This window comes from Peromyscus leucopus, chromosome 11 (assembly GCF_004664715.2).
Source record: "Peromyscus leucopus breed LL Stock chromosome 11, UCI_PerLeu_2.1, whole genome shotgun sequence".
NCBI classification, from domain to species: domain Eukaryota; kingdom Metazoa; phylum Chordata; class Mammalia; order Rodentia; family Cricetidae; genus Peromyscus; species Peromyscus leucopus.
This window is the reverse complement of record NC_051072.1, coordinates 51,727,528-51,754,487: the sequence shown is the minus strand read 5'-3', so window position 1 is coordinate 51,754,487 and position 26,960 is coordinate 51,727,528. Positions and strand designations below refer to the sequence as shown.

Here is a 26,960-nt window from a genome sequence, read left to right as displayed (position 1 = left end):
AAGTAGAGGTCTCCTCAGGAAGGAGAGGTGGACCAAGCCGCCGGCCCATGTTTCTCTCCATAAGTCTGTAAAAATGGACATGAAGACTTGCACACTGAGCACAGGATGCTTTTTTTAAGCCAGGGTAGGGAAACTGAGGCTCTCTGCTGATGTGGGCACTCTTTGGAACTAACTGGATCTGGATTCTAGGTCCAGCCAGGCATTCTGCAGGCTTTCAGTCCATTTCAAAAGATAGAACAAAGAATAAACCTGCTCAGACTGACTCACGTAGTCCTACTCCTTGCCCTGAAGGGCAGATTCCAGGAACAGTCCCCTACCCCCACCCCCACCGGATGCGGAAGACCCTTTGGGAATGTGAAGCACCACCACACCTACAGTGTCTACTTTAAAGTGCACATACTCACAGGACCCCTTCCTTACAAGAACCTCACGAGTCAGATACCGCCCGGCTGGTTTAATGGGCGTGTACCACTCTTGGATGCAGTTACTCTGTGAACCCGATACAGCATCACCCCCTGCCACCCTCACCTCCGCCGGAGGGGAAAGAGGAAGCGTACTTCTCATCTAGCCCCTGATTAAAACACAACTTTGTACCCTCATTATCCTGCTAGACTCCACCTTCCCACGCTGCTGATAACGCTCGCCAGGCAGCGCAGGCCGTTGCTGGCCTCGCCCTCAGAGCCCGCTTGCATCCTGGCGAGTCCTGCCAGCCTTGAGCCCGGCGTGCAGGGGGTGGCCAGCCCGGAGTAGCAGACGTGAGTTGCTTTGTCACCGCCCTCTCGGCGACTTTGGGCAAATCACTTAGCAATCCCGTTCCTCCGACGCCTGGTGTGTGTCTGGCGGGCGGGGCAGCCGCAGAGAAGCGGGTACCCGGGCCCCAGAGCCACGACCTACCGGCGTGCGCGCCACGGGACTTCGGTCCCCAGCGCGGTGCGGGGGACCCCGAGCGCAGGGCGCGGAGCCTCCTCCGCGGGAGGGAGCGTGGCGGTGGCGCTCCTCCTTTCTCCGGCGTCCCGGGGACCTCGGCGCTGTCCCATCGCTGGCCGAGGGAGGGAGAGCAACTCCGGAGCAGCACGCGTGGCAGAGGAGAGAGCCGGGCTCGGAGTGCCGGGGTGACGCAGTGCCGGGGACCTCGCGCCCCGGGCCCCCAGCTCCCCGGTAGGTCGGCTTGGGCACGTGGACCAAGCGAGGAGGCGCTGGGGCGCGACCCCTCTCCTCCCCGCCACTTTCACTTTCCCTCGTGGGAAACTTGGCGCGCCGCGTCTTGGTCGCGATGGGGCGGGGGCGGCGCGATCCGGAACTAACCGGGTCTAGGCTTCTCGGCGGCGGGGGAGCCCGTGGGTCCCCGAGGAGCAGGCGAGGGCGGCGGTGCGACTGCAGTGAGCGTCCAGCAGATGCCGCGGCTTCGCAGCCCCACGCGGCAGCCGCGGCCGGGAGTGGGACGCCGCGAAGTTGCCGGGGCCCGCGGGGGAGCCCTCCCCGGCTTGGGCCACCCAGAGACCCGCTCCTCGCGCGGCTTCTCCGTGGAGTGGCGGGGACGGAGGTCCCCCCGGGGGGAGGCAAGCCGCAGGTCGCGTGTCCCGGCCCGTGGCCTCTGCGGGGACAAGCTTCTGCGCGTTTTAAGGTCAAGTTTGCATGCTGCGGAGCGGGCCAGAAATCGTACCCTCCTCCCTCCCCCGGGCGAAGTGGCGGCGTCTTCCTGGAGGGCTGGGAACCTCTGGGGGAATCCCAGCCCCAGGGAAGGGACTCCAGGGCCCCCTCACGGACGTGGGCGTGCCTCCAGGGTGGGCATGGTATGCAAATGAAAGCCCCAAGCTTCCAGGTACAGGCTGGAAGATCTTATGCCGGGCGAGTGGAGGGGTGATGCCAGGTTGGGGGCACATGCCCCACATCCTTTTTAACCTTTAAAACTTAAGAGTAATAAACAAGAAGATTAAGAGAGCTGGAATAAAATTAGAGTCCATTGTACGGGTCTGAGAGACATAGAAATCTCCTTTTATCTTATATGCATAAAAGGTGCCCTTGTTATTTATTAAGCCACGTGTCAGCCCAAGTCTAGAAACTAATAACCTGTTTTGGCAGCTTTAGTTGATAGTGCCTGGAGGAAGTAGTCTTTAAAAGTGAGTTATTGCGGAGAGCTGTCTGTGGTGCACCCAATAGGTATCCAGATCTGTGAGGAATGCTGGGTTCGGATGTTGCTGGATTATCTTTTATTGGTATTAGGGAAGAAATGGCCAAAGAAGTGTGAGGCACCGGGAAGGCTGGAAGGAGAGTTCCTGAGAGTCTTGCTAAACAGGGCAGAGGTGGGCAGGGTGAGATTAGTACTGCAAGAAGTACCGTCAGCCTAGGCAGGCTGTACATACTCCAGGCAGGAGGCTCTACGTGACTGACGCTGCCTTTTTCTGCCCTGACCCGAGGAGACGATGTGGGCAAGCCCTGGTTCCTGGGGCTTACCATTAGCACGACATTGTGTGAGTTAAGCTGAATAAGCTTCAAAGATTTGTCTTAGACTTGTGGGGCAGGAACCGCATTGAGACAATAAAATTGAGCAACGTGGGGTCAAAGAGTCAGTTGGACAAACCAATGTCTTGCATGGTTACTGTGAGCGGGGCCCTGGCTGTGGGGCACAGATGGGCAGTAGCTCATCTTTTCGAGGTGCAGGCCCGGTACTGTGGAATGGAAGCTGGGCTAAGGATGAGTTGGGACTGTTTACACTGAGGGGTTGGGGGTGTAAAGGGATCGGTGTATCCTAAGAGCAGAGAACAGGAAAGGTCAGTGCTGGGAGAGCCCCATGGGAGCCCGAGGGGATGATGGAGAAGGGTGCCGCTGAGGGATGGTGGGAGGTGGGGCCCGTGACATAATGTAGGTGCATCTTCAAAACAGCTTCCCACCTGTGAGTCTCCTCATCCAGTGGTGACTGAAAACCAAACCCGCCAGGTGCAGGTGCACAGAGCTTTCAAGCCCAGCCACTTGGGAGGCTGAGGTGGGAGAACTGAGTCCAAACAAGCACTCACCCTGGCTGCTGAATGGATTTGAGGAGTCCTGGAGTGTGCAGGGCTGGGTCCGAGCGACTGAGGTATGGATGATTTGGTGGGTGGACCCGGGGCATGCTGCGGAGAACATTTTGTGGAGGATGCGAGTGCAGGGAGGTTCCATAAGTTTGGGTGCTGCTGTTCCCAGAAACAGGGAGCACTGGGAAAGGAGCAGGTTCCAGGAAGAAGGACAGGTCCAGTTTTGTTGAGTCTGCGCAGTTCTGGGGGCTGGGAAGGAGAGCTGCGTCCCCTGTGGCCAGTAGAGCAGGCTCTGGATGCTGGCTGCCATCTGCAACAGGGATGAGGTGTGAAGAGGAGAGAGTGGAGATTCGGAGGTGGGGAAGGGGATCCTGAGGGCAGAGCATCCAGAGAGGGGTGGCCAGGTCTGGTAGCCGCTTCCAAGGTAAGAGGGAGGCCGAGGAACGGCTTTTTATAGCTATTTAAAGGTGAATGACATGGAGCCAGTGGAAGAAGATGGCGTCCAGAAGAATTCAGAGGTCAAGAGTGCTGGCAGCTTCTCCAGAGGACCCGGGTTCAACTCCCAGCACCCACACGGCAGCTCACAACTGCCTGTAACTCCAGTTTCAGGGGACCCGAAACTTCCCAGGGCAAAACATTTAAAGTTTGATTCTGATGGTAGATCGATCAAACTCATGTAAACAGTCAGTGCCTTAAAGAGACAGTATTGTGAGGCAAGTACGTCTGCAGTTGGACTTTTTACTGTGTAGATCACACAAGTTGGAATATGCCAGAAATGCAGAGGGTGAGTGAGTGACCTCAGACCTCAGCTGTGCTCTGGTCAGGGACAAGGCTCCTGGGCTGAGGCTGTGACCGCTTGCTTCTTGTCTCTGTCATTCCCATGCTTTGCATTCTAGCTCAAGTTTCCTGGCTTTTGTGACTCCTTGTCCTGGTCTCTGAAATGACCCTACGCCTAAGGGCTCTGTTCTTCCTCACTAACTGATTTCATGTTTCCAGCACACATGTATAGTGTGTGTGTGTGTGTGTGCGTGCGTGTGTGTGTGTGTGTGTGTGTGTGTGTGTGTGTGGTACCCAGCATACAGCAAGCACTCAGTAAGCCACTCGAATACGGTGGTAATGTCCTTTCCGTGGTGTCATGTCCGTCGTTCCAAACACGTCATCTGAGACCTGGAGAACCTTGAGCCGACAAAGGCTGCAGCAAGTTAAAGCCTGCGCCCCTTTGGCTGATTTCCAGGCAGCAGCTGCCTTTCCCTAGCACGTCAGTGTCAGGTTCTAAGTGTGGCTGAAGACCAACCGTGATAAGAGAATCCGGGACAGACGTGGTACGACAGACGTGGTACGACAGACGTGGTACGCTTATCTGTAGTTCCAATACTCAGGAGGCTGAGGCAGGAGGACTCATGGCTAGCTTGGACTACAGCGTTTCAGATAGTCTAGAATACTGAGAGAGAGAGAGAGAGAGAGAGAGAGAGAGAGAGAGAGAGAGAGAGAGAGAGAGAGAGCTGCCAGGGTGTGGGGAGGTGAATCAGGTTGAATCGTTTTTAGTGGGGGCTTGCAGACATTGCCCAAACCGTTTAGAGACCTATGCCTGGTGTTAATTTGCATTGTTTTGCATGTCATTTGATATGCATTCCCATATGCTGGTGGAAATTTTTCCTAGCAGGCTCCAAAGTCTGAAACTTCGGGGATAGGAGGAAAAATAAAATTAATTGGGAACCAAATGCAGTTTAATTCAATGTAATTCTGTCGTAATAGACGGGAATGGTAGACTCAGAGCAGGTTTGGAGGGTGGGGGGTTAGGTCTGTATTTACTATTTCAGAAGGTGGGGAAGCCAGGTATCATTTGATAAAAGCAGGTCACTCCTAATATCTTAGGAAACTTGTTCTGCTGAACGTGTTGTGAGAAGACATAGGAAAAATGGAAGAAGACCAGAGGGAACCGGATTATATAAAACGCCAGAAAGTGCAGCACAAGCAGAAAGGTCTGGTTTAAGAGGCTGAGCTTACAAGAAATCCTAAGGTGGTTGGAAGGGAAGGGCTGGGTTTCTGCTAGGCAGACTGAATGTTAGAGAGTGTGTAATCTCAGATACAGATGTATGAGGATTTTGCTGGGTGTGGTGGCGCACGCCTTTTATCCCAGCACTCCAGTGCTCGGGAGGCAGAGACAGGGGGAACCCTGAGTTTGAGGCCAGCCTGGTCTACAGAGTGAGTTCCAGGACAGCCAGGGCTAAATGGGGAAATCCTGTCTCAAAAAAAAAAAAAAAGAAAAAATAACAACAACAAAAAATCCCACAAAGGAAAGTTTTAGAGATACAGGATATCAAAAACCAGCAGCCTATGTATGTGGTGCCTGCCTGCAATCCTAGCACATGGGAATTGGAAGCCGGACCAGTTCAAGATAATCCTTGGCTGTGTAGCCAGTTCAAGGCTAGCCTGGGCTACTTGAAACTCTGTATAAATAAGTTAATTGATTAACTAGATAAACAGCCAGAGAAGCAAATGCCAGCTTTGTCAGTTGGAGTTAGTTCATGTGTGTCCCTGGGCCAGCTGCTTCAGTGTCGTCCGGGAACTCAGAAGCTCTGTGACTGCCCAGGGGACTGTGAGAACCTCTGGAGGCGGCAGGTCCAGCCACCAGCTTTCACGGATTCTTTAGCTCCTTGGAGCAGCTTTTCTTTCTGTTGATTTTTCACTCATTGGCTCCTCATCTTCCAGTTTCCCACCCTTCGGTATACCATGGCGCATACGGGCTCCATGGTATGCTGTTTGCGGCCCCTCCTTCACCATCCTGGGGAGGGTTGGACTGAGAGACCCCAAACCACCCCTTAGGTCATCTGCTCAGGACAGAACAGAGCAGCCCGGGCTGTCCCTCCCCGTGGCTAGGTCCAACCTCACGATGAATGCTTTCTTAGCTCGCTTGGGGCTTCAGCCTTCTGCAGGCCTGTGGTTCTCCACCATCCAGGGCGGTGGCGGCGGATTTGGATTGCCACCTTTTTCTTTTTCTCCTTTGGCAACTTCATTCTGAACAGTGACTCATGCCAAATGCAGCCAGCCAAAACAAAGAACCGCCGCCCCCCACGGATGCCCCTGCAGCGAGCATTGGTCCATGGTGGGCGTGCGCGGTTGATGTCTGGGGCCCACGCATGGCTCTTTGCATTTCAATTTCATCCTGTCAGATCCAGGTGTGAGAAAAACTGCCCAGGTCTCCCTTCTGTCAGCTGACCTGTAAACCAAGCCTAACTTGAGCGTCCTCCGCCAGCTGGGTCACTGAGGTCCAGGCCAATGAATTAATGACGTGTGAGTTTCTTTGTGAGTGGCCCTCCTCACAGCTCATGAGGCCCACACTGGGGCCTCTTGTGCAGTCCTGTGGAGCCAGCGTGAGAAGATTGGCTGTGGTGGGCCCTGGCAGGAGTTGCCCCGCTATTCTGAAAGTCCTGCTTTTCTGTCAGCCCTGCTTATATAACCCCATCCCGGTCCTCGGGCCCTGGTCACACTGGCCAGCAGCTGCCAGGGAGACTGGCTGGCTTCTCTTGCTCCGGTTTGTACCACTGGCTTAGGGCCTGCGGGGGGAGGGGCACAAAAGTGAATTCAGGAAGTGAAACTCGTGCTTTAGAATTCCTCTCTGCTTCGCTCAAGTTCTTTTTTGCTGGAGTCTAGACTGAGGCAGGTGTCTCAGACGATCTAGGATTTTAAGTGTAAAATTATGCCCCTCTACAATTCTTAAAGGAGCACAGTGGGATGATATGAATGCATTTGAAAGGTTTCAGAAGGTTGCCGGCCATGGTGGTGCACACCTTTAATCCCGGCACTAAGGAGACAGAGGCAAGAGTGTCTCTGAGTCAAGGCCAGCCTGGTCTACATAGTGAGTGCCAGAGCAGCCAGGGCTACATAGCGAGACCCTTTCTCAAAAACAATGATAAAGTTTCAGAAGGCCAAAAACAGAACACTTGAGTAGCAGGAATGCCTTAGCCAGGCTCTCCAGAGTTATGGCTGTGCCTGGAATCCTGTATTATTGTAACGCGGTCTCACCCCAGCTAGCCTCCCCCTGCTTGCATTAAAATTTCCCCTTAAACCAAATCCAGAATCCCCGAAGCCAAGCTTTTTTTTTTCCTTCCAAGATGCTACCTACCACCACCACCACCCCTTGGTTTTGGGCTTGTTTGTTTGTTTTTGTCTTGGATGCTTGGGATGGAACGTGCATCCTTGTGCATGCCGGGCTCATGCCTTGCCGCTAAGTTCCGCCCCGGCCTCTGCTAAACCTCTTTAGATATGATGGTCTTCCTTACTGGGATGAGAAAAACAAGACAAAACCAAAAACCCAGAACAAAGAAGTACCCGGTGGTGATGGAGTTTCCTATAATCTGAGGTAGCTCTTCCCCGTGCAGGAGTCAGATTCATCACATTATTCTCAGGGTTATTTGCAGGACCTGAAGATTGAAGCCGTGTTGGGATGATCCATAGCACACAGGTGCATGCACTACGAGTCTCCCGTGACAGGGAGCGTGCATGAGGAAAGGAAAGGCAGAGATGCATCAGACGGAGAACTGGCGGGCTGTTACCAGCCGTGAAAATGGGACAAGGGCAAGAGAGTTGGCCCCAGGTGGTGGGTGGGGTAGAAAAAATGGCCAGTAGGAAAGGGCAGGCTTAACAAGCTTTGTGCGGTCTCCACCAGAAGCAGGGCTTGCTTGCTCATTTTGTGGGGGAACGTTGTCTCCTAATTTTTTAAAAATGTATTTGTTTTTACTTTACGTCATGAGTGCCTCCATGGATGTATGTGTACTGCGCGCATGCCTGATGCCCACAGAGGCCAGAAGAGGGGTCCGGGTCCCTGGAACTGGAGTTACAGGTGGTTGTACACGACTGTGAAGGTGCTGGGAATCGAACCCCCGTCCCCTGCAAGAGCAGCCAGTGCTCTTAACCACGGAGCCATCTCTGCAGCCCCCTCATCTCCTGCTTTTAAGAGTATGGAGACTAAACTAGTCTTACCCCTCCGTTGGTCGAGTGCATCAGGTCACGAACGAGTGACATTTTTGATGGTGGCATAGTGTGTCCTGAGCAGGACTGCACTGCACTTCCGTTTCTGTTGCTTGCAATCCTCTCTGCTCTCCGGGTTTTCCTTTTTCCTTCTAATCCAGTTCAAGGGAGATGGAATGTGGTTGTCCTTTTGACCACGGCCTCCTAATGGTGCTCAGGCGTGGCCCATCGGCCCATCTGATATCTTGGGTGGGTTGGGCTGTTATGCCATGTGGGAACCGTGGTGGTGACAGGCCAGTGATGTGCGGGTGGTAAAGAGTTCACGACAGAGCAAAACCAAAAGACAGGAATAGAGTTTATTAGATACACTCTGTTGTAACTATAGCGAGCAAGACAGTTGGGGGACACCGTCTGCGCAGAGGCATTGTAGGGGGGCTGCGGGTCGATGGGGGGTTCTACTCTGGCAGTGTGCCCCCACTGCTGTGCCCTAGTTATTTCGGGCTTATCAGGTGGGTATCTGTGCGGGGCTTCTATCTGGTTAGGCAGATGTATCATTATGTGCTGAGGAATACCTTTTTTAGTGTGGGTTATCTCTCCATGGGATTGGCTATCTGTGCAATGCGGCGCGGGTCACTAAGGGTCAAACGCCTCGTGGGCTGAGCTGCTCATTAAAGCCTGGGATTCTCTGCAGCGTGTTCTGAAGCTGGAAAACAGATTGCAGCTAACACCCTCGTTAAGGTTAACTCTTTCTGGTCCTGCACAGAAGTCCCAGGGGGCCTGCCTCTGAGCCCCACCCAGCCTGTTTTAAGAAAGCAGCCTTGTTCCGTGGTTAGAAGAGTTGGGCATAGCCATCCGTCCCAGAATTATATACATAGCTTAGATCTGTCCCCGGGGGTCTGCAAGCCTTGCCATTCCTCCCCGGGGGTCTGCAAGATGGAGAGGACCCGGGACGCGGTGGTGGCAGTTGGGGAAGCAGCTGTGGCAGGCCCATGGCATCGGCACAGCAAGCTTCCCTCTCCTCCCTCCCACTTGCCTAGATGAAGGTGGCGTATCTGAGAGACTAGGGTGGCTGCGTCCACCCCACATTCCACCTTGGCAGAGTAAGGACCTGGCTCTTCCCGGCCGCCATCCTGCCCTCCCTCAGCTTCCAGACTCAGAGACGTGCAGCAGATGGGTCCGGACCATGACGTGGGATGGTACACAGAATGGACGTGATGTAGGCTGCCAAGACAAGACAGACTAGGAGGGACAAGGCTAGAATGATAAGCACAGCCGAAGGAAGGAATCCTGAGAAAGTCGACACCATAGCAAGAAAACTCTCCAGGAAAGAGACATTTCCAAATGCTGGCTACCAACGTGTCTGTAAGACATTGTCTCTGGACGCACTGAGACAGTCGGTCTTGGTCGGCCACTTGACTGAATTGAGAAGGTTGTCTGAACTGGGAAAATGGACACAGGTGTGTCTGTGGGAGCATCTCCAGAAAAGACTGACATGCGGGGTCATGACACCTTCAGGGTGGACAACACCTTCCCATTGGGCCTCCCGCATACAGGGTGCCAGGTAAGAGCGGCGCTCTATCCATCCATTCCTCTCTTTCCAAACAAGTACAGCTTTGGGTGCTGCCATTTCCACTGATAGCAGACTCCAGTTTCCTGGGCTTTCTGATGTGTACTCAATACCAGCGACCCTTCCGGGAACGTCCAGTTTCACAGCCAGATTGGGACTGTTGAAGTGCCCCGCTTCCTGGACCAGGAAGCTCCCAGGCTGTCCAGCATGCAAATGGACTACTTCACCCCCATTGTATATGTCTGTCTTATATCTCTTTTATAGTGTGTATGTGTTGAGGACCTCACGTCCATTTCCAAGTTCCTCAAGGCAGCGCAGCATTCAGGTGTGTCTATACGGTGCCTCCAACCATGTGGCAGGCACATAGTAAGTTTTCCTTGGATGGATGGATGGACAATGAGATAAAGGGTGCTAGAGTAGCAGTTGGCAGGTGATTGCTGCCCAGAGAGGGAAGGTCAGTTTTCTTTAAGAGTGTGACCCCTGGAAATTTCCACACTGCAATGGAAAACCACAGATCCAAGGATATGTGAACAGCACACAGGAGACATGATGGGTTAAAAAAAATTAAAAAGACCCAAAATAGACAAGTAGACAAGTAGAGAAGTAAAGGCGGATTTGGGGGTGGAGGTCAAGGTAGGGTAAATATGATCAAAGTGCATGGCATCAACTTCTGAAAGAATTGATTAAAAATTCCCTTAGAATAAGTAAGGAATAAGGTGTATATTCTTTAAAAAGGCAGTAACTCAAATTATTTATATACCCGTGCTCACAGCAACATGGAAGCATGCCCAGATATTTACTGACAGGAATGAGTGAGCAAAATATGGCATGTCCTACAGTGGAATATTATTCGGCCTTCCAAAGGAAAGAAGTTTTGGTACATGCAACAACATGGATGAATCTTAAACACACGACATTAGGCCACATACTGTGTGACTCCTGTTGTGTGGGCTCTTGAGTGGCCAAAGCCATAGAAGCAGTGGGATGATGGGTTCCCTGGGCTGGACACACAGGAGAAGCAGGAGCTAGTATTCAGTAGGCACGGAGTCCAGCTGGGAAAGGAAACAGTTCCAGAAACGGATGGTGCTGGTTGCTGCACCGCGACATGAGGGTCTTTAATGCCGCAGAGCTGTGCTCTCAGATGACGAAACGTGACCCATGCATGTTCAGTGTCTGTGTGTATGGAAGTCGCATACTTAACCCCACTAAGGGGTTAAGTATGCGACAGTTACTACATATAAAATGGTATTTTTAAGTGGTTAAAGTGATAAATTTTGTGTCCTCCATATTTTACCACCAAAATTAGAAAGAATAGCTTTTTAAAATTATGACATTCAGTGGTGTGTGTGTGTGTGTGTGTGTGTGTGTGTGTGTGTGTGTGTTCATACATGTGGAGACCAGAGGACAACCAGCTTGTGATAGTCATTCCTCTCCTCCTGCCATGTGGGTTCTGGGGATCAAACTCAGGGCATTGGCTTGATGGCACGTGGCTGCACCGGATGATCTAGCCAGATGCAGAAAAAAAAAGATCATTATGATCCTCACGTGGTTTATAAATATAGAATAATAGAGCGTTTAGAGTAAAAGAAGGAATAGCCATAGGAATTATTGAGAAAGAAGTGATGATAGTCAGCTTATAACCAAGCCACCAAAAATGTCGCATCCCGGAACAGATTTTAACAGGGTCTGTTAAATCCTGTGTACTTTGCCTTCTTCATGACCCTTATGATTACTTCTTTGTAAAAATGTGTTTGCAAAATTTTTGGACTTTCAGATAGCTATAAATGCAGCTGTGGGCCCCCATCTGACTGCCCTGGACCACGAGAAGTATGGAAACCTTTGTTGTGGCTTTGGCCTCAGCCGCCGATGCAACCCATGGCTGTCACCTCTCCAAGACAGTCCCTTGGTGTGGAGTGGGCAGGGTGCTCTGAGCAGGACTTCCTGTTCTGGTTTGCAGAGCAGTGCCTGGTTGCTGGAGCAGCTGCTCTCAGTGCCTGTGAGTCTGGCCGTCAGCTACCCAGTTTGCCTGCCGCGGCACATCCAGGGCATTAGCTCAGCTAACCATGTCATCTTCACCACGGGAAGCAGGGCTTTCATTGCTCTTCTCCAGCCCAGGAGGGAGAAGCCAGCTAGTCAGTCATGACATCTCGTCGCTGATAGACTTGTGACTTCAATGAGAACCATTAGTTTCCAGTTCCAAACTTGTAAGATGTGCCCAAAGGTCAGATGGAGTTTGTCCCTAAAAGGGGGTTGGGGCCAGAGGACATGGTGAGGGGGCACACTTGTAGCTTGAACTGCTCAGAGTGTTTTTGAGTTGTGTGGTACTGACATTTTTTTTTTTTTTAATTGAAAACCTGCCTCTTGAGTCTCTGTGTGATAAGAGCCTTTCAAGAAGGGAGCCCACCTCCGGGGTCATGTTGGGACACTGTGTGGACCACTGCCTTGGCTAGCAACCATGTAGAGCAGGCTTGCCATGTGTTGAGGGGTGCTTAGGAGAAGCCTAGCCAGCCAACTGCGGCTCTCGCCAGCACTGGAGTTAATTTGGTAAATCTTGCAGGCTGCCTTCCTTCAGATGTTTACCTAAAGCCTCCATCTGCCTCCAAATTTAGATGGATGAGAAGTTCAGCATATCTGAGACATTTTTGCACTTGGCTGTGTACAGGATTGTGCTGTTGAGCAAGTACTCACTTGAACCTGATTTAAATTTACTTTTGCTATTTGAGAGAGTGAGAAGCATCATTACCCTTTTCCTGTGTTCATCTTTCAAAGTGCAAGTTGCCTAAATATGTCAGGGCTTGTTTTTTCTCATCTAACAAAAGCTCGGGCCAGGGGGTGTTTGCCGAGTTTGGCTCAGTGTCTCGAGGAGCTGGAGGCTGAGAACATCTGTACCATCTTTTGCAACTGGCTCTAGCCAATTAAAGAATTCCAGGCAGAAAGGTAGAAAGAGAGGAAAGGACAGAAGTTGGACATTCTTCCTGCAGAGAGCCACACCTCCCCACTTCACGGCCTGGCTTCTCATTACTGGCTGTTCTACATGGGAGGCGGGAAGGAAGTTTTCCAAGTTGCTCATTTCTGTCACCAGCAAGAGAGACACTAAAGGGAGGGTGGGTTGTGAAGTCTGGCAGCCTGCGAGGGTCCCCCCAATGCTCTGTTTCTGAATTTCATCACACCTCTGTGCTGGCACATCACTCGCCATCAGAGGAAGATCTGCTCTGGCTGTTGATTTCTGCTTTTCACACAGCTGGCGTGTAGGCTTGCGTCAACATTTCAGAAGCTAAGCAAGGCTGTTATATCACCTGCGTGTGACAGCCTGCTGTCTTAGTGGGAACTATGGTTCAAATGCACCCTTGCCAGAGATGTCTGCTACACAGTGACCACAGGATTTTCTGGATTGGACTTCGGCAAAAATGAAAAACCTCTGCTTTGGAAGTTCCTATTTTGGTAATATTGACCCAAGCACTGTGGATTTTCTTCTATCTCCCCCACTTAAGTACCTGGATTTTAACTTAGTATTCTGTATGTGCAGGAGATTTCAGGGCAGTGTGCATATTTTAAGCCAACAGATCTTTGACTAAATAGTGGAGTCATGACAGAAGTGCCCACCTTCGTGCACATGTGTGTGTGTGTTGTGTGTGCTCATGTATGTGTCTCTCTGTCTATATGTGCATGTGTGCATGTGCACATGCCTGGAGGTATGTGTGTATTTGTGTGTGTGTATGTGCACATGTATGTGTGCGTATCTGTGTGTGCATGTGAGTGTATGTAAATGTGCATTGTGTGCACATATATATATGTGTCTGTGTGTCTGTAGGTATTTACCAGTGCACGCACACGTGTGCATGAGTGTGTGTGGTTGTGTGTGTGTGTGTGTGTGTGTGTGTGTGTGTGTGTGTTTATTTGGAGAATCTCACAGTATAGCCTAGGCTGGCCTCTCACTCTTAATCCTCCTGCCTCAGACTCCTGAGTATTAGAATTACAGATGGGGGCCACCATGCCATGATGATCTTGACTTGATTAGAACAGAAGCAATGGTGATGTCCATGGACTCCCACTGTTTTGATTGAACCTAGAAGACAAATGGGCCAGATCTTCTCACTTGAAATAGAGTGCGTCCATTCCATCCATTAGCAGCAAGGCTTGGGCCTCCGCCATTCCTGACAGAGACACCCTGATTCACATATGTTTGTCCCCAGGCTTTCTCCACTATGCAGTAATTTAAGGGCAGAAATACACATGTAGAAATCAGTTACTCACAGATCTCCAGTGAGCCACAGAGCTTTGGAGGAGTTAATTTCAGGAGAATAAAATATGGAGTTGAGGGGCTGGAGAGACAGCTCAGTGGTTAAGAGCACTGACAGCTCTTCCAGGAGATCCAGGTTCAATTCCCAGCACCCACATGGCAGCTCACAATGTCTGTGACTCCAGCACCAGGAGATCTGACACCCTCACATAGACATGCATGCAGGCAAAACACCAATGCATATAAAACAGGAATAAATAAATAATTTTAAAACGTTAAAAAATATGGAGTTGACTATATGACACCAGAGATCTCCGGAGAGAAACGACTGCATCTGCACACATTAGATGAGGGAAGTTCTTTTCTTTCTAACACAATGAAGTTCATTTTTAAAAAAATAGACAAGGACTGGGGAGGTGGCTCAGTGGGTAAGAACAGGTGCTGCATAAGCTTGAAAACCTAAGGACCTGAGTTTGAATCCCCAACACTCATGTGAAAACCAAATAAGGCAAACATGACTGTATGTGCCTGTAACCAGCCTTGGGCGGCAGAGATAGTTGGATCCCAAGTGGTCTATGACCAGTCAGTCTATTTGAAGAAGCAGGCTTCCAGTTCAGTGAGAGATCCGGCACCCATGTGATAAAAAAGAGTGCCGTGGAGGAAGACAGCTGCCTTCCTGCTCTGGCCTTTGCATGCACATGCAAGAATGTGCACGCGCGCGCACACACACACACACACACACACACACACACACACACATACACACACCAAATTTTTTTTTTTTATTTCGAGTTTTCTACTTTGTAGAAAAAAGAATCCAAAATATTCTTGACCCACATTTTAAGGTTAGAACATGGAACTTCAAACACGGCTTGGTTTTCATTGTACCTAAGCTAAATGAGATGGACAGAGGTGAGGAAAGAAAGAAACCCAGGTGGTGAGGTCCAATGCATCAGTCAGTTCCTCTTCTAGAGCCCCTTGTGCTCAGACAGGTGGGAATGGTACACAGGCACCCATCAATCTAACATTTGAGGGTATAGGTATTTGGGGAATCTGCCCATCTTTTAGAAACATTTTTAGAGGAAAAACTCAATATTTTACTCCATGATAAGTGTCACGGGATGCTATGAATTGGAAATCCCATTGGCTTCACAGTCTCTGGCATTTTTCCTAGAGCCTCTTGACATCAAGGTGGCCTTGCCAGCTGGACCTTGAACAACTTCTGATAGTTACCTTGAGACCATATAAGAGAAAAACCAAGATCAAGTTGACACCCAGATTGCTGTAACCTCAGAATAGTAGCTGGTTTCTGTACCTTTCTGTTACATTGCTATGACCCAGATACCCCACAAACTCAAGGGACCCCTATCAGTCCGATCAAAACATCTCGATATGAGTTACTCATTTCCCGTGTAACCTTACACATCTTGTGACCCTCCCTAGACCTGAAAGACTCCAGAAAAGGCACTGCAGGCAGAATAGTGACCTAAAGAAGCAGTGTGGAGAATGACTCTCGTGTCCTGCATTTCCACTGAGGCCTCTGTTCTCACGGATTTGCAGGTAAAGTAGCGATTTTCTAAAGATGACGGCCATGCTTCTTATACAGCCACGCTGAAGCCAACTACCTAGCGAGCAAGCTGTCAGTGGTTACACACCCTGCAAAGGGCCTCAGCTAGGGCCCCTTGATTGGATGACAGCCTAGTTAACCGTGCTGAGACAGCGTCGCTGGACATGGTCTTTGTGACCGGGTGTTAACAAACGCCCTGTCTGAGGGTGTGTTTCGTGTGTTCACATTGCTGTAAAGGACGAGGGATGGTTTTGTTGGTTATGTGGGGTGACTTTTCCAAAGCAAGGTCAACACAGAGCCACTGCAGAGAGTCACCCCTAAAAGAGTAGGTGGCTGAGAGGAGAGATCTGTAGCTTCTGCTACCCGGGGCACTAATGTGCTGACGCTGTGTGCACTCCTCGGTGCCTTTGGAAGAAATTCTTTGGCAACCAGTGTTTCAAAAGAAATAGAGAACGATCTCCAGACATGAGAGAATGACCTCCAGACATGAACTAGAGCTGCTGTCTTCCTGTCTTTCACAACCAGGGCAGGTCTGGGTCTACACCATTCCGAAACCCCAGGGAGAATTCGGAACCTTAGTTCAAAATTACTGTCAACACAACCCAGGTAGCCAAAGAGTAAAGAACGAATAATCATTTAGAATGTCAGAGTGGGGAGGGGGATAATGGATGCGCTGCTTCAGGAAAATAGAATGAACAAAGGATTGGCTCTGGGTTTACCCTCAGGGAAACCATTCTTCTTATGGAGGTCCTCAAACCTGACATTTGCAAGCCAATGTCTTTTTTCCTATAGCACTTTCACATGCATTGTATCATAGGGCCTTCACAATAGCACCGTAGGATAGAAAAACTATTGTCCTGCTTAACACTTGGGGCCTAAAGACTTGCCTGTGTTTAATAGCTTGCTGGGTCGCTTGAGGAAGCCTTAGATAGGAGAGCCGGACTTGAATGTGGGTCTTTGGGCTTTGTCCGACTGACCAACTGCAGTGTACCAGGATGAATGTGCTTCCCGCTGGAGTTGGGGGAGTAACCAGAGCCTCCGAGGACATTGTGTTGCTGTCTAAAGACAGATTTCAAACAAGAGCAAATGTAGTGGGTAGCCATGCCAGCTTGGATCTGGAAGTTCCAACCCCCATTGAGACTCTGGCAACTGTCACGCCTACGAGGCGGGGCCAGGGGAGGTGCCTGGAGACCCGAGATCTGGGTGGGCCAGTGCTCTCTGTGCTGGGACTCTGAACAGTGGAGATGGACCAAGCAGAGCTCCAAAGAACACCGCTGGATTGCGGTACACCTTCCCCAGACCCTGCGACCTACCTATCCCTTAATTTGTGAGTTACGCCATTAAATAAATATCCTTTTAACTACATGGAGTGGCCTTAATAATTTCACCAATAAGCAAGGGGACTATCATCTGTGGTAATGGCTCAGAAATAAATGCAGGAGTGTGGGTAGGCCGGATAGAGCTTTGGAAAAGGTAATCAGAACCCCAGGAAATGATATATTTGTTTTTCTCCAATGTGAGAACCCCTAGCAGGCCAGGGTCTGGGGAAAGCTGGTCTAGATTAAGGAACAACAAGAACACAGGTCCTGAGGCCATGAAGAGGCAGGGGTGCTCGAAGGATTCAGAAGGTTGGTGTCACCTAGAGCTCAATGAGAGAGAGAAATGAACTTGTAGGGGGAAGCAGACGCAGGGGAAGGATTCTGGTTTTATATTTCTACATGAAGTGGCAATCCAGTGAAGGGTTCGGCACACAGGGAGCAAGCAGGTGTGCTTGGCGGGGTGTATCTCATCCATTCATGAAGCATGGACGAGAAGGAGCAAGGGAGCCATGCAGAAGGCTATTGCTCATGCAGGCAAGTGGCTTGGGTTCCAGTCCCTCTGACAGAGTGGAAAGGGAACCAATGGATTCCTTTAGTACAGGGCTAACATGCCTTCCCGGTAGAAAACCTCCCTACCACTTAGAGATTAGTAAACCAAAACTCTGTGCTATACAGTCATAGCAGTGGGAACATGCTAAGACACATATGTAATGGAGAAAATGTGTTCCCAGCCTCCCAGGACTGAAGTGAGGGTCCGTGACAGGCAGGCACCTTTGGAGGGCTGCGGAATTGGTCACCTTTAAAGTCTTTTCAGTTTGAAGATTTTACGTTTAGGTTTCTTTGGGAACTATGGATTTGTTAACTAGGGAGGAAAGAACTAGGAAAAGAAACTATTATTAAGTGTTTTTGTTCCTGTTGAAAAGCATGCTCACTGCTGTTAGAAAACCTCGAACATTTCACAGACTCATCGAGAATAGGACTGGCCGTAGTATTTTGTGAATGAAAGAAATGGGTAGGACAGTGCCCCATAGTGAAGCTTCTGTTAAGGCAAACCTAAGGGGTCAGGGGACCATGGAGGATATCTTTCTTAAAAACCGGTTGGAGGGGCATGGTGTCCACAGAATAACATACCAAGTTATGAATCACTGGAAGCTCTGTTCTCCACTACGGGCTTCTCTGACTTCCTGAGTTGTTGTTTGTTGTTTTAGTGAAATGAGAATGAACTCCCCTTTCCTCCTCCATGTAAAGACTTACCCTTTCAGGGTTGTCTGTCTTCACATACACTGCATTATCTGCCCACCCGTGAGGCTCTTGGGTTTTGTGTAGGCGCTCTGTTTACCTGCTTCGCACTGGGACAACCATTTGCCTTTGCCATTGTCCTTCCAGACTAGAACAAAGAGAATGTAAACTCAGAGAGAAGCTTGTCTTCCCACTGCTTTGCACAACTCTTGAGGTACTGTGGGGGTGACGCGGAAATGCACAGCAGCTGAGTCATCCTCCACCTAATGGCCACAGTCCAGAATCTTCTGTGGTTGCTGATGAGCAAGCCATCGTGGAGAATCGGTGGCCTCACTGAGATCAAGTGTGGTGGTAGCACATTAGCTCGTCCAGCTCTTAGGCCTCAGGTTCCCTCTGTCTAGGAAGAGATTTGGCTTTTTATTTATTTTTGTTCCTGTTTTTATTGTTTTGTTTTTTAGTATGCTCATCTTTATATTTCTGTCCTTGTATGATGAGTAATGACTCTACTTTGTAAGGCTTTAGAAAAAAAAAAACAAATCCTGACATTCCCAAGTTAATAAGCTTCTCGTGTCCTATTTTTCAAGCTGACATGTAATAAAACAAAGTTTAAAGACTTGAAGGTGGGTGCGTGGAGGGAATGTTCTCTGCCCAGAGAGAGATTTCATCTGGAAAGTTTCTAAAATACTTAGGAATTCTCAGACAGCCTCAACTGCAAAGTGACAAGATATGAGCCAGGCATCTCTGGTGACTGAATCCCTTTAAAGGATCCCACTGGCTAAAAATTGGCCCATATCTTCACCAGCTCACTTGGGCTTGGGCCTGGGGCTTCAGAGGGAGATATATCACCTACGTTCCCATAAGTTAATTCTCCATGCAGGTCCTCTCCCACGCAGGTGTAGTGTCTTATGAGTGGAAACCATTTGTCTCTGCTTCAGGATAGTTATGCAAGACAGTGGGAACATCAGTCAAGGGCTGAACTATTATGGAAAATATGGAGAATTTTTCTCCTTATATCCAAGTGACAGGGTTGTGTGGAGGTCATTGTGTGTCTACAGAGGCTTTCTGGCTTCTGACTCCAGCTGCTAACCCTTTCCACATCTGGACCTTGGACATTTGGGGGTTCTGTTGTTGTTGTTGTTGTTGATTAATAGATTTTCTTTTTAATTTGAGACATTGGTAAAGCTGAGTTTAAAGTTGGAGAGACTTAAGTAAGGAGCATGCCCATTATTCACAAGGAAGGGACATTCCTGTTTACATGCCATGACCTGAATGCACTGAAGGACAGCACCCAGGAAGGTGCTGGTAGAGTCCCACCTAGAGAAGCTTTGCAGCCGCCATCATGGAGAAGGCCCCCTCCCTGGGAGAAGAGGCGTCTGCCCTTGCTCTTGGGTAGTTTCTTATTTGTCTCATGTGCCTCGGTTTCTTTTCTTATAAAAAGAGAGATGTTGGCAGTTACCACCTCATTAATCTGTTGAAGGGATTAAGTTACACATACAGAAATCCAGAAGCACATTCTGAGGAAGTCCACCTCCACAGCAGTGCTATTAAATTAACAAAGAGTTTGGGGTGGAGGTGGTGGGGCGCTGACTTTAAAATACTGAACTTGTATTGAGGCTTCAGGGGTGAGTGGAAAAGCTGGCAGCCGAGCTGGGGGGTGGGGGGGCGGTGAAAGGACCAGGCAGACGCCATAACAGCTCAGTCTTCTCTTGGAGATCAGGCCTCAATTTCAGTTTCCTGAGACTTGAGCAAGCAGTCTCTGGGAGGGCCATGAACAAAAGACATAGTCCTTGCAGTAGCTCCCTTTCTGCACGTACTCTGACTGCTCAAGGTTCAGCCAGTTGTTTACTGTCTGGGACCCCTCACCAACTTAGAGTTATGTGCATGAGTCAAGGACAGAACCTAGACCACTGAGCCAGCCCCCACAGTCAACACATGCGAGGCCAGCCAGCCCCCATGGCGGCTCAAGGACAAAGCCTGGGACTTGTGCTGGACTGCCCCCAAAGTGATAATTGTAACCACCAACCAGTAAATTCAAAGGCTACATACCCTCACCCAATTAAAAGAGAACAGAGATAAAAATAAATCAATCCGAGTTGCACCCGTGCAAACCCCCCCCAACCCCCCTGAAGGGCTTGTGTTTTTTACCTTTAAAAAGCTAGCCACACAAAGAAAGAGCAACTCCTTCCTGCCTCACTGTATTGGGAGTAGGAATGAGTTCCCTGTCTAGACTTCTATCTACAGAATAAACCTTGTTGTTGCATTCTGGACATCCAAGGTCTTCGGTGGTCTCTTTGGGGTCACAATCTGGGCATAACAGTGGCACTGGCCTAGCTCACCTGAGGTTCATCTCCAGTGCTGAAAAAAAAAAAAAAGATAAAAGGCAATAAACATAAGTCTAGGTTTAAAGAAGTGTTTGCCATTTATCCTTATGACATCGCCACCTCCTACCTTGATCAGGGATGGGGCATCCATGTTCTTAACATTGTCTATATAAAATGACCTTACAGATTCTGTTTTTAAAAGCTCAGGGGCTGGTGACATGGCTGATTGGTTAAGAACATATACTGCCCTTGCCGAGGACCTGAGTTCAATTCCCAGCACTGTTTCAGGTGGCTCACGACCTCCTGTAAGTCCAGCTCTAGGAGAGCCAAGGCCCTCTTCTGGCCTGTGTGGACACTGCATTGGAGTGCGCATATCCCCACACAGGTACACATGCACACACATAACTATAAAATAGAAGTCGGTTTTTTAAGATGGGAAAACTCAGTGAATCCTGAATAATTAGTAAGTACAGTGAAAAGGTTCCATGATGTGTTAAGCAAACTGGCCATGGGTAAGGAAAAGCCTTATTAGGGAAGGGAAGGTTTCAGAAACTTTTTATTGTTCCTACATTTTTCATGAATTCCGTGCCCAGCTGTGTGACCCCATATGCAATTTAAGACACTGGAGACTGGGAGATGGGCTTTCTAATCCCATGTTGAGCAAAACCACAAGGCCTTCAGAGAGGTTAACTAGACACAGCTAACTAGAGTTCCCCCAGGATCCTCAAGCTCAGCTCTGGGACGTCCTAAAACCCACCACTTCCTCCTCTCTCTCTCTCTCTCTCTCTCTCTCTCTGTCTCTCTGTCTCTGTATGTGTGTCTCTGTGTGTGTCTCTCTCTGTCTCTATGTCTCTGTCTCTCTCTCTCTAGTGTCTGGCAGGCTCCCAGAAAGCACTGTAAGAATGAAATTCTTTGTTTATTTTGATTTTTGAGATTTAATCTTTATTTTATGTGCATGGGTGTTTTCCCATATGTATGTCTGAGCACATGTGTGGTATGCCCTCGGAGGTCAGAAGAGGATGTGGAATCCTCTGGACATCAGGTAACAGATAGTTGTGAGCTTCCGTGTGGGTGCTGGGGCTCTAACCCAGGTCCTCTGGAAGAGCAGCCTGGTGCTCTTAACCCCTGAGCCATCTTTTCAACCCTCAGTTCTTGGTCCCAAAGTACTGAAACTTCCTCGGTACTCTTCTCTCTCTCGGGTCATCTTACTCTTGTTCCTGATTTACTAGCCCCCTTCCTGATGGCCCTGGGCTCTAAGAGCGCTGGCTGAAAAGATGGTTGGACATCTGTTGGTGGCTGTAGCCACGGGCCATGTGTGCAAGTATTGGTGCTTAATTCTGTGCAACCGGCACCCCATATTGTTGCCTCCGGGCTCTAGTAATTCGGGGGTGGGGGGGGGTGGGGGGTATCTGGAGAGATCACAGATTGAGGACATGCTTCATGTCTTTCCTGTTGGGACTTTAGTGAGGAACGGTCTCTTGAATCATTATAGAAATCCTGCTGTTGTGACTTTCTTCTTCCGGTTTGACTGTCATGGCTAGGAACTTATGGTGACAGACTCCACAAGACAACTCCCTTGTCTCCCCAGGCAAGAGGGGAGAGTCTCTTCTTCTATGGGAAGTCATTCATAATGTAACTGTTACATACTCCTGGCCAGCAAGCTGCATGCCTGCCCACAAGCCTGCCGAGGAAGGTAGCTGCTGTGGTGTTTACAGGAGGTGCTGTACACCGATCTCCTGGGAGCAGTGTGGTCAGCCTGAGGGCCAACTTAGCCTAGCCCACCCTTCAGACTCTGGTAGGGCCTCAGGGCTCATTTACATCCTCCGTGCCTGAGGTGTCAGGGGTTTTCCCGGTCTGGGCTGCAGGTGACAGGAAGATGCGAGGGGCTGTAATGAATAGGTGTTGGCCACCTTCACCCCTGCAGCTTTTGAGCCTCGGGACCACGCTGGCCTCTGTGGATAGGTACAAGCACACTTCCAGAAGTTCCTGCAGGAGGCCAAGCCAAGCCAAGGCCAGAGATTTTAGTCTCCTTGGACCTCCTAGAGGAGCTTTCCTTCTGTTAGAGCCCAGGATACAGGGCTGGTTTCTCAGCGCAGCCAGCAGCTTGGAAAGAGGCCAACATCCCTGTTTAGGAACTGGCAGGAACTCATTAAAATCTGAGGGCATGCCACCTCTGAGGCCTTTTACTTTTTTTTTTTTTCTTTTAATTCCCTCTTTTTACAAACTCCTTCCTTGTTCTTTGTGAATTTTATACAGCATGCTTTGGGCGTATTCACCTTCCTCCCCCCAGTTCTTCTCAGGTTCCCCCCCTTCCCTAGCCATCCACCTTTGTGCCCTTCCTCCCACTTGAGGCACTTTTAGTTAAAGAATAGTTTTATTTTGACTTGGGACAGGGTGCTAATACTGGAAGGTGCTTCTTTCACACCAAATCCAGCCCAGACAAGCTTTTCCTCCTAAAAGATCCCTGGGGAGCAGACAGACATTCAGAGAGCCAGGACAGGCCTGGCCTCCCCCAATGCCTCCCCTTTCTGTTTTGAAACTCACTCTTGTCCCTGACCACAAAAGGCCAGAGCAGTGTGTAAGAGCCGGTTCCAGAGGGCTTTTTAGAGTGCACACACCCCACGCTTCATTACCCAGTCCTCTGGGACTGGCCTGTTTTGAGCAGCTAGCCAGCCCTGGCTTCCTGACCGCTCAAACTCTCCAGACCCAGGGCTGGACCCAAGAAAGGCAGGAACCTAGATGCCGAGGCCCTTGTCTTTGTATGAAATGTGAAGATGGTGGTTAGGTTAACCATGGCATGCTAACTCTGGGGGCCTGGCTCTTTAAACATCTTCTCACTTGACAGAGGGAAAGATTAACTGATGCCCATTAAGAGCCCCTGGACCGATAAAGTGTACTCGGGACTGACTCATCTCTTGACTTGTTTTTATCACAGCTCCTCTGTACATGTGTGCTCAGGCTTCTGAGTCTGCAGCTTGGTGCCCTTGACCTGTGCTGCAGAATCTCGTTCCCTCCAGCTGCATCTCAGCCTACCCTCTGTGGCTGCCTGGAGTCCCTTTCCCAGCCCCCTGCTCTCTCCTCTGTACTCAGCCTGGCCACCGAGATTTTCAGTTCCGCTTTTATGTTGCTGACCTTTTTGTCTCCAGCCCTCACTTCAAGCTCAGTGCAGCCAGAACTGGCCTGCTAGCCTCACCTGCCCTGTTTTCTGTCTCCACAAATGGTGAGACCATCCACTCAGAATCTAGTGAGAGTAATCCAGCTTCTCATTCACCTCACACGCGCAACTTCACAGACCAAGTCCTAAATAAGCTTCAGATCTCTCCCGCCTTCTCCACTCGGCTGCTGGGGTCCAGACAGCATCTTTGCTGAATGAAGCCCCAGCTCAGGGGTCCTGGTCCACTGTCAGGTCTTAGGTTTTGCTCTTCTAGACACACACAGTCATTGAGTCTTGGCCACTCGGGCTCAAGGTCAAGGTTTCTGCCTACTGTGACCAAGCTGTGGAAAGCTGACTCTTCCACAGGCAAGGCAACACACTGTAGATCCAAGGCCATTTTTATAACTCTGCCTGAACGAGTGTTGGACTTTTCCCAATCTGAAAGCTCTATTGCTAATCCCTATGAGGAAATGGGAATGAACAAAGAAAGAAAAGGGTATGTGCAGTTTGTACAATCTGTACATCTTACAGTCTGTCTGATGTGATTTCTGAAATGGGGTTCTCTGGACTTTTCCTAGGTGGCTTCTGGCCTCCATCATCAGCCTCTGAAGGATGCATAAAGTTAGATGATCTTTTGGGCTCAAATGAGTGTGTGTCTGAGGACCTCTTGATTCTTCTGGTTCTCTCAACTTCTATCCAAACCACAGTAATCCCGCCTCAAATATGCTAAGATGAAATGCAGACACATTGTGACACATTGTAGTCAGCCTTCTGGATCTGTGGGTTACTTGTCTGCAAATTCAGCAAAACTCATTTAGAAAACCTGAAAAAGAAAATTCTAGAAAGTTCCTAGAAACAAAACTTGAATTTGCCCTGAACCCGATGCTATGCTGCGTCCATGTGAGCAAGGGTCGTGTGAGCGCTACACTAGGTATTGTCTATTACCTAGAAACAGAAAAAGGTGCATAGGAAATTGTGTATAGGTTATATGCCAATATTAAGCCATTTTATCTAAGGAACTTGGGCTTCTGTGGATCTCAGTCATCACCTGGAGGTCCTGGAACCAGCCTTCCACCATACTAGTGAACAACTGAACAACTGATTTTTATTATCCACTGTGTTTGAAAACCAACATCTCCAAATGAGCTAATATTAGTTAACATCGACAATCACAAAATCCCCTGACAATGTATTTCTGTTTCATTATTTCTGGATTTGTTCAAGGACTTTGCTTCCTTTGTCTTTGGATTCCTCACTCTATGGGATGTGTAGTAGGTGGTACCCAATAAACTTGGGATACACTGAATTGATTTTTCCCTTCATATTAGTCAACGGTTGCTATCACTTTCTCCTCTGCAGAATGAAGACATTCAGATGTTGCTGTAAATACACACTCCAGCAGAAGATCTTCGTCCTCTTCTTAACGCTGTGGCTGCTCTCCTTGTTAAAGCTTCTAAATGTGGACCGGCTCCTCTTCCCTCAAAGAGACATTTACTTAGTTGAATATTCCCTAAGTACCTCCCCTTTTGTGAGAAACAGGTTCCCACCTATCAAGGATGAAGTCAGGTATGAAGTTAACTGCTCAGGGATCTATGAACAGGAGCCTTTGGAAATCGGCAAGAGCCTGGAAATCAGAAGGCAGAACATCATCGACTTGGAGGACGGCGATGTTGTGGCCATGACAAGTGACTGTGATATTTATCAGACCCTGAGACGGTACCATGAAAAACTTGTTTCGAGAGAGGAGGAGAGCTTCCCAATAGCCTACTCACTGGTCGTCCACAAAGACGCAATTATGGTTGAAAGGCTAATTCATGCAATTTACAACCAGCACAATCTTTACTGTATCCATTATGACCTTAAGGCACCGAACGAGTTCAAAGTTGCCATGAACAACTTAGCGAAGTGCTTCTCCAATATTTTCATCGCTTCCAAATTGGAAGCTGTGGAGTATGCCCACATTTCCAGGCTCCAGGCTGATTTGAATTGCCTCTCAGACCTTCTCAAGTCTTCAGTTCAGTGGAAATACGTCATCAACCTATGCGGGCAAGACTTTCCCCTGAAGTCAAATTTCGAATTAGTGTCAGAGCTGAAGAAACTCCAAGGGCAGAATATGTTAGAGACAGTGAAACCTCCTACTGGTAAAATGGAAAGGTTTACTTATCATCACGAGCTCAGACCGGTGCCTTATGAATATATGAAGCTTCCGGTGAGGACAAACATCTCCAAGGAGGCGCCTCCTCATAACATTGAGGTGTTTGTAGGCAGTGCTTATTTTGTTTTAAGTCAAGCATTTGTTAAATATATTTTCAACAGCTCCCTTGTTGAAGACTTTTTTGCTTGGTCTAAAGATACATACTCTCCCGATGAGCACTTTTGGGCTACCTTAACCCGGATACCAGGAATACCTGGAGAAATTTCCAGATCAGCCCAGGATGTGTCCGACCTACAGAGTAAGACCCGTCTGGTCAAATGGAATTACTATGAAGGCTATTTTTACCCCAATTGCACTGGATCACACCTTCGAAGTGTGTGTATCTACGGCGCTGCAGAATTACGGTGGCTTATAAAGGAAGGACATTGGTTTGCTAATAAATTTGATTCTAAAGTGGACCCTGTCTTGGTTAAATGTCTAGCAGAAAAGCTTGAAGAACAACAGAGAAAGTCGATCACTTTGTCTTCAGAAAAGTTCATTACAGATAGAAATCCCAGTCACACGTTATCATAAGACCACTATGGAACTGGGAGTGTCTGATACAAAGAGTTAAGTAAGATGGAATTGTGGATCCAGGTCTTGCCCAACACCATCTGAACTTAAATACTTTTCCAAGGTTGAACCTTCTATAGAGTTCCATGCATGGACTTTGAGTCTGCATGGACTTTGGTTTCTAAATGCTGGTTTTGCTTGTCGTCTTACTAAGTCAGAGATCTTAAATGTTTAGTGATATCACATTTATTGAGCACCTAACGGTGCACCAGGCACTTTATCAAAAGACACGCAGCAACTAACTCTAAGTTGTAATGAAGTATGCCCTCAGGAAGCAGTGTTTACCCTCCTGATGTTCAACTGTGGTGTTTTCGTGTGTCCAATGTCACAGGGAACGTGCTACTGAAGATGACTTTGGGGTATGTGCTCATCACAGGCCTCTAGTCCCTGAAAGGGTGTGAGGATGAAGCCAGCACCCTACCTGTTTCTTAGTCCGGCAACCGAGATGCTTTTGAACTGTTAGACTCTTAGGATTCCACTACCTCAGAGAAACTCCAAGAACTGTCTGGTCTCCTGCTTGCCAAAGTATAACTTACCTTTTGGGGCCTCACCTTTTGATGCAGGGCGGAGGGAAGGCTGTTGGTGTGAGGATTGTCCGGGAAGGCAGATGGGCGGCCGGTAGGTGGGTTGGGACAATTAGTGCCCGAGGAGGCACAAGGGGCTTCTTGATTCATCTGCATTTGCTACACAATGGTGCCATGAACGGCTTCCTTTTTAATTCACTTATTCCTGAAAACACACGCATTGATGAAAATAAAACTGAGTACTAGTTCAGAATGTCGCACAGCAGAATCCCATGCCTCA

At 49.1% G+C, this 26,960-nt stretch overlaps 1 protein-coding gene across 2 annotated transcripts; it reads left to right on the top strand.

Moving 5' to 3' along the window:
* The first annotated feature begins 410 nt into the window (after positions 1 to 410).
* Positions 411 to 26,948, top strand: Gcnt4 (glucosaminyl (N-acetyl) transferase 4). 2 transcript variants are annotated; one of them, XM_037209484.1, is made up of 2 exons: positions 411 to 755; positions 24,749 to 26,948. In XM_037209484.1, exon 2 carries the CDS (start codon positions 24,750 to 24,752, stop codon positions 26,115 to 26,117), a length of 1,368 nt encoding a protein of 455 aa, XP_037065379.1. In that variant the 5' UTR covers positions 411 to 755; position 24,749; the 3' UTR covers positions 26,118 to 26,948. The 2 variants fall into 2 exon arrangements, with proteins under 2 accessions (XP_037065379.1, XP_028727521.1); XM_028871688.2 differs by having other exon boundaries at positions 696 to 1,158.
* Positions 26,949 to 26,960: the final 12 nt, after the last annotated feature.